The sequence below is a fragment of the Haliotis rufescens genome, unplaced genomic scaffold (genome assembly GCF_023055435.1).
Source record: "Haliotis rufescens isolate VD_foot unplaced genomic scaffold, xgHalRufe1.0.p SCAF_1, whole genome shotgun sequence".
NCBI classification, from domain to species: domain Eukaryota; kingdom Metazoa; phylum Mollusca; class Gastropoda; order Lepetellida; family Haliotidae; genus Haliotis; species Haliotis rufescens.
The window spans coordinates 35,463,535-35,471,227 of record NW_025963779.1 but is presented as its reverse complement, the minus strand read 5'-3'; the positions used below and the strand labels follow the sequence as shown (position 1 = coordinate 35,471,227).

Genomic DNA, 7,693 nt, shown 5'->3' with positions numbered 1-7,693 from the left:
TACACGAAATGATTATTTATTTGAAATTACAAGTAAAAGAGACCCAAATGCTTTTAATTCGGAAAGAAAGTGTGTTTTTTATCTTTAGCCAAGGCAATTAGTTAGCATATTCGTCATAAGATACATGAATAAACAATTACATTTCTGTGTGTATAGTCACACAAATACACCACGTAAATTTGCCTTAATTGTTTATTGATTTGGGCATTTTTACAGCTCATGTTGAATTAAATGATGTGTAAAACCCTCCAGCGTGCTTAGCACAGACTGAACTGTCATTTCATTGGCGCAGGAGATATCCCTACGCTATAGGCATTCCCCACATAAATTTCCCATCAGAGAGGAGGAAGTGACGAAACAAAAGAAATAGTCCCCTTGCTGGAGATATAACCCATGGCATTACTGATTTTAAACATACATTAAGTGTCAGGAAATTCTGATAAACGTCATTTAGCGACTATAGTTGACCTATGCTATAAAATTAGTTATTACTTAACAAAGGAAAAGCATTGTCAGAGACGGGTCTGTTTAGCGGAAGGATATCTCAAACTCTACGCGAAACTCGTACACACATGAACAGAACGTGAAGAGCAGGAGAAGTTGTGTGTGTTGTTTTAAGACACATTATTTTGTTTTTAATCGAATATTGTGATACCTGACGGATACCTAGAGCGACAGAACACATCGGTGTCATGTTGGGGAAGTCTACTCTAATATTTCTAGGCCTGCTGGCCCTCATAACCCTATCATTAGCTCAGGCGAGGCAAGGCGCTGACGAGCAAGAGGTAGGTCAAATCTTGGTTGTGCCATCCCATTTCTAACACCACATATCATGTCATAAAACACATTTAAGTTACTAGTCAGAATGGAAACGTGTCGAAATCACCATCTAACATTTATTTAGTCGTTATTCGTGTGTTCGGTGTTTCGTGGATTGTAAGCGCACCTGTGTTTGAGTATTTGGTAGTGTCTATGGCCACTGTTGACACAAGGGACGACTAAGCACCCCTTTCATGGAAATAGTTACCACTATACTCTGACATGGTCAAATCACACCTGTTCCTGTCTATATTTGCCTATAAGTCTACATAATTGTGTAGAAAAGATTCTGGTAGGACGTGAATTCGCTTCGTAAGCTGGATTTGTTTTGACAGCTGCCGGGACGTCATGCTGTGCGGTGTGACCGAAATTTCACTCGTAAATAAACTGAGATTTTAAGGACACAGTTTTCGCTAAATGATTTATTTTACGGCATATCATTGTAATTCGTTATTGATTTAATTAATTCTAGAAGCATTTACAGTAGATATTTTTAAAAAAACACCCTCAATTATTACAACAGTAACATTCATAATTACCAGCGTAACCTCATGGCCGATTAGGAGTAATAGTTTCCTTAGAACATGTATAACATTTTACATCAACTTTTTCTGACACATTGACATGTTAAGGTGATGGACAATTTTATGTTTAAACGACATGACCTTTGTTGTAGAAAAAATGAGTAGATGACACTCAGGACTCAGAATGTGTATTATTTATTTTTGTGTGTTAAAAGATGAATTGCGTAGAACAGACTATCCAGGTGTACAGGTTGCCAGCGTGTGGTACACATGTTTGTTTCACACCACAGCCAGCACTACTGCAGTGCCCCCGTAATTTACTTTACCCATAATGAACAAATTATGAACTTCGGAACGTTGCCAAGAGAATTTCCTGTTTTTAACTAGATTGAATAATGGCAGAGCCATGTGGCAAGATATTTTAAATGCTGGACAGGTTGGGGCAGAGGAAATAGTTTGACTTTGAAAGTATAATCAGACAGATGACTTTCATACCCTGTTTTTTTTTAATCGTTTTTAACCTATATTTAATTATTTGTACATAACGACGGAAAATCAAACTGATCCAATTAAGACATAGATCTCATGGGCGGATACAGCTTTTTTGAAAAGGGGGGGGGGTGCACAATTAAGATCTATTTATTGTCTTTGGTGGTAATTTATACAGAAATAAAGATTCTTTTCAAAATAAAAAAGGGGGGGTGTGCTAGAAGTTGTAGAACATAGTCCCAAGGAATGAAATATGCCTTCACTTTGGAAGACAACTGAAACATCAAATTTGTTCAACAATATTGTAAAGTGCTAGTTGATATGTGAAAGTATAATGTTATAGTGTTTTTATCTTGCATAGGTCCTCTGTGATAGCACTAAAATACTGTTCAAAACATACTTAAACCAAGCTTGTTCTGAAGTTTTTAATAAAGTTGTTCCAGACACATTTATCATATGTTCTCATTATATCATTGATTCTTGTTGCAACACTACCTGAGATAAGCATGATAAGACCGAAGTGTCTGTTCACAAGTAGTATAACTTGTATGCCATGGTGATCTGAATGTATATTCAACAATGTTGTAATTACCCCTGATTGTGTAACATTATGAAACCTCAGGACAAATTACCCTGAGTCAATAGGGCCATTGACTAACTGGTGTTTACACAGTGATGTCTACAGATCATTAGATCATTTGTATATTGTCTGGGGTTGATGTACGTTGTTGAAACATGTGTCATGTAAACTAATTATTGTCATCACATGTGGGGTGTATCTATCTCAGGGGCAATGTTAGGACTATTTTGTGGTATAATGTTTGAGGATTGTTAATACTTCAAGGACTTTCAAACCTTTGTGCTTGTGAGTTCATATGCTTTGGATGTACATACTACTGCTAAATTTCTCACACCAAATGCAATTGTAATTACAGAAATATAAGTAATTGTATAGTAAAATGTGTTTATGCATATTGGATGAAAGGAACGATCTGCCAGTGATTTTCTTTTGAGTTACTGATGATAACTTTATTGAACTTTATCAGCTGACGATTCACAGAGGTAAACCACAAGTGTGGAGTCAAGGGAACCTAGGGAGCAGGCCTACATTTGATAATAGTTTTAAATATCAGGAGCCAAAAGTTGCAAAGAATGAGTCTGAATATTTTGTTCTGAAAATTTATGGCTGGCAGTGTGGTCAGAAAATAAAGGTAAAGCTTCCAGTCCATCATAAGTATATTTATACATTGTAAATAACTAAAAAGAAATGTCTGTCCAGCTATCAGGAGAAGATCAGGTAAATCAGTCTCTTATCAGTGGTTCTGATAGTATTGTAAATATGGCATCCTTATCAGATTTCTGAACATTTGCCCATTCACAAACAAGGCATTTTTTACTCAGGCCATTCACATGGTATGAGGTGATTATCTTGATAAGTAAGTAAATGACTTGTATTTACAAAAGCTTCTTATCTCTCTTCAGAGCATGTATACTGTTTCTCCATTGACTAACTTAATGTCCCCATGCTTTGATTGTCAGGCAACAATGGTTTTGAATGTTTGCTTATCCACCATTGTTATTTAAGACATAAAAGAGTTGTATGAGGTTTTTGTGAATTCTGTAATTGAATTTGTGTGCCCGAACACTGATGGCGTTATTTATCTGATAGATAAGGGGAATTTAATGTAGTCATACACTTTGCTCTTAGTTTGTTGTTTAATGTCATTTGATGGTTGTCTGTAAATAAGAGTCACACACTCCAGCTAGTTTCTTGCTGAGTTTGCTTGTGATCAGGGTAATGAGAATGGTTGATAAACTATTTAGTATTATGAAAGAATCAGGTGTTCTGTGACTTCTTTTGCGTAGTATACATGCAAATGTGAATTTACTATTGATAGTTTTTTTATTATGTTCTTCAAAGATTAGAACTTGATGTGAACTACCAAATAAAGGCTGATAAGTGTTCATTGAGAAGTGTTTTTCATTTTGAACTGTGGTCTTGAGGTTTTGGTTGAACCAGTTTGAATTAATTCAGTTGTCATTGACTGATATCTGTCCTCTACAACCATTGACAAATGTCAGGACAAGGAATAATACATAGCGTCTTGAATTGGTTCAGGAAATCACACTTTGTCATATTTGTGTGCGGGAAGTGCACAATTCTTCACTTCCATGTGGGAAGTTGTATCGTTTCATCAGCATGTGTGATATGACCAGTCATTGTCTACTCAGCAGTCCTTTTGTGTCTAGATATCAATGTATAACATCAGCTTATCCAGCATGTCCAGAGGGTTGGTTCGTGTTTGAGAAACTTAGGGCCTCCCTCAAATGTAAACTATGGTAATTATGATCTGTTGTCACATTCACATGCAGGCATCGTATTTGTTCACTTTTCCTACTCCATCCCTCGTCCTCACCAAGTTTGTTGTGCAGAGTTGTTTCCCTTCCTGACAGGATCCATTGTTTGGGTGTTGAGTGTCCCAGACTCACCCCAATTAGTCTTGATATGTTCTCCTAATTCGCATTGGTTTAAAGAGTTGTAAACATCTAGGACATGTCTGTCTACTCAAATTCAACAAACGTGGTGATGAGACGGAAAACTTCCTCAAAGCAGTGTGAAATCTGGTAACACCTCACTCACCATTTTGATAAATGTATTTATTTATGATGTAGGTCCCCTTTGAACACATGTTCATTCGGTCATTCCATTTGTGTATTATATGATTTTAAAAGGGCTAACTCTTCGTATGTAACTAATCACCGATTTCTATTCATTATTCTACTGTCTCATTTAGGAGAGTGGAAAAGTTAATATTTTCATGAATAGCCTCCATGGGTGATAAAAACAAAGTTTAGCACTTAACCAGATGAGATGGTGGTGGTATTTATCAAGAAGAGACACATAATCAATTTATAACAGTTCAAATTGCTGATCAATGGTGAAAATTATTCCGGTTTACTTTCACAATTGAAGCCTAGAGGAGCAGTGTGTGAATGTATCAGTCGCAGCTCTCAGACACAGTAGCAACTGATGGTCCAAGGCATTGCGTTCAAATCAAATTACATTTTTACCCAAGAATTCTCCTTCCCAAAGGTAGTACACATGCTGCCCAGACCTTGTTGACCGGTCTTTCGAGTTTGTAGTCCTGCTTGAAACAGATAATAATGTTTACTATGTTTACATTTCCTGCCAGCTTTATTCAATTTCAATTTGTAGCAAAATTCAAGCATTACAAAATGTTCAGACTTACAGCTTTCAGATACTACCAGTCAATGAGATCTTTACTTGTCCCCAGCACAGTGTAGTAGCCTCGGGCTTGGGGACCAGCATGAATTTCGAAGGCTGCATAGGGGACAAAATGTGTTATGATTAACTTAATGAAGTTGTTTGAGAAAAACAATATCACAACTTCCTATGATGTAACCTTTTAAGTAATTGCTTCTCGTGTCTGTTAACTGTTATTTTGAGACATTATCTCCCCAAGTAAAATAAACAACATTGGTTGTGTTATTATTGGCTTTATGAAACATTTCAGGGTATAACTAACTGTTCCTGGAGAGACCTGTGAATTTGTCATACAACACAAGTATGACTGAAATGCTATACGGGCTTTGATCAAGATACACAAGCATACATGCTTGCACTTTCAGAGGGCCTCATAAGATTTGTTCATGTAATTACCCTGTTAATGGCAGTGGACATCTATTGAGATTGTATCAAATTATCATGTCTCCAAAGACTGGTAAGTGATACACCTTGTATCAAAGCAATCTCCATTGTACCTAAGGGATTAGTTGCATGTAATCTGAAGGTTCCATGTTTAAATAACAACCAGAATAACATGTTGTACGGAGCCTGATATCTTGAGGTTGTTGAACCTGCAGATTATCAGGTAAATCTCTTTAAAATTAAATATACAAAGATAATACTCTTAGGAAGAAATGCAGTAAAGATTTGCTTGTTGTGACCAAATAGGCCACTTTGGAGTTGATTCTGTTTGTAGAAGAGCAATATTGACCCAAGATCCGTCTTAATTGTTGAATGTAACATTTTACATAATATTCTGCAATAGAGGCCTCCTTTTAGACTGAATTACCAGTTGTTTGATTCATCAAGCTGAGCTACTTTAAGAGGCTTTTAGAAGTTGGAGTACTAAGTAAGGATAAGATGGATGGGTGAACAACTTCTTTATTACAATTACGAGTGAAGCCTACTTAATGTTAAACTATTTGGAAATACTGCGTTTGGATTGGACTTGTCTCCACCACTGGACTGTCTGGTCTACCTTTTCCGATGATTACCCTACTTCCTCCAATACTATAGAACCCATATACATCATGTAAACATTAAAGAATTTGACAAGACATATTTTGAACCCTCTAAACAAGCTTGAAGTATGGGGTATTCTGAACTGACCAATGGTCAAAGTATCTGCATTTTCAATTTATAAGCTTTGAGAAGGCTTGCTTTGTCTTGTTTATATAAATAGAATAGTAATTGTACTGTCATGCCCCTTAAGTCATACAAGTGGCATAGCAAATATGTAGTATTTCTCCATGATTGTTTAATGTTATTCCTATCTACAGTCAATGAAGACCTCAAATAGCATTGAAAAGTAAGTCCAAATCTAACTTCTTTGAAAGCTCTGCGATGGCTATCTTATTAGAAATAATCATCCACCTCTTCCGAGGTATTTCCTCTTTGATACGATGATGCACTGAGTAGACGAGCATAATGTGTTGGTTTAGCAATGGCTTGTAACAGCACTGATGTTGTTAGACTTTACCTGTCAATATTGTTTGCTCGGTTGGAAAGTCAATCAATACTTTCTGGGTGTTTTGTGATAGGCTTTCCATGTTGTTATATCTGATTCAGTGGCTAGAGGCTGTAAATGTGAGATAACATAGCGTAGGGCATGGCACAGTGAACACATGTTGACACCTATTGTCTCCAGCATTGTTGCCAGCATTGTTGCTGCCATCAGCATGATCAGGCACCGACTGCAGCCTCTGATCTCCCTGTCTCCCTATCTGTTATCTTTCATTACATTGCCTTGGTATAATCAAGTTATGGAATGTGTGATATGTCATATATTGCCTCCTGTACATTTTTCTGATTAGGTTATATGTGGCTTTCTGCCACATTTTTCATAGCTATGGCTTGTCTACTAAATGTGGATACTCCTATCAGTATGTTGCACATGGGGGTGTTAATTTGACTGTGAAGATTTACTGTTAAAGTGATATTGTCACCTTTGTTGATATTAGGTGCATTATTTACTTAGCCTAAGTGCTATATTGATCAGTTTGTTCGACAGATGTGCTTGGAAATTTATGATTTCGGATAATCATTATTGTTAGGGCCATGAAGCCATGAATCACGACTCAGTAAGTTTCTTTTGGTAAAGTTCTGCACTTGGTGAAACTATCGACTCTCAGTCTTAGAAGTGTCATATGTTTTTGAAATTTGGCTAAGTGAGCCATTTGTTTTTGTTCTGATCTGTTATTACCATATTATTCATTGCCCTTATGACCCAACAAATAAGCATCATGTTCACCTGTTTCATCATATATTGATTACCAACATTGTGAGAGCCACAAGACCAGAACCATCTCATTACAGATAGGCATTGTCAGTCGGTTTATATAGGAATCTGCAAATAGTTTGAGGTTTTATGGATATAACATTCTCTGTTATCATTTGTGCAAGTTGTGTGTACACTGTCATGCTTGTTCTTTTGTACAGGATGTGCTTGCAACACCTTGCGAGGGTTACAAGATCGTCAAGCAATTTCTGGTCAATATTTGCGCTTTATATTCCAGCTTATCTTGCAGGCCAGAAATCTATATCCATCAATCAA

At 36.6% G+C, this 7,693-nt stretch overlaps 1 protein-coding gene across 2 annotated transcripts in view; it reads left to right on the top strand.

Annotated features, from left to right (window-relative positions):
• Positions 1 to 483: 483 nt before the first annotated feature.
• Positions 484 to 7,693, top strand: part of LOC124139496 (syndecan-like) — a 71,779-nt gene continuing 64,569 nt past the window's right edge. The window contains exon 1 of one of the 2 annotated variants that reach the window (XM_046506603.2): positions 484 to 785. In XM_046506603.2, the coding sequence (XP_046362559.1) occupies positions 693 to 785 (93 nt within the window). In that variant the 5' untranslated portion in view covers positions 484 to 692. The remainder of the gene's footprint in view (positions 786 to 7,693) is intronic. The other variant, XM_046506602.2, reaches the window with a different exon arrangement.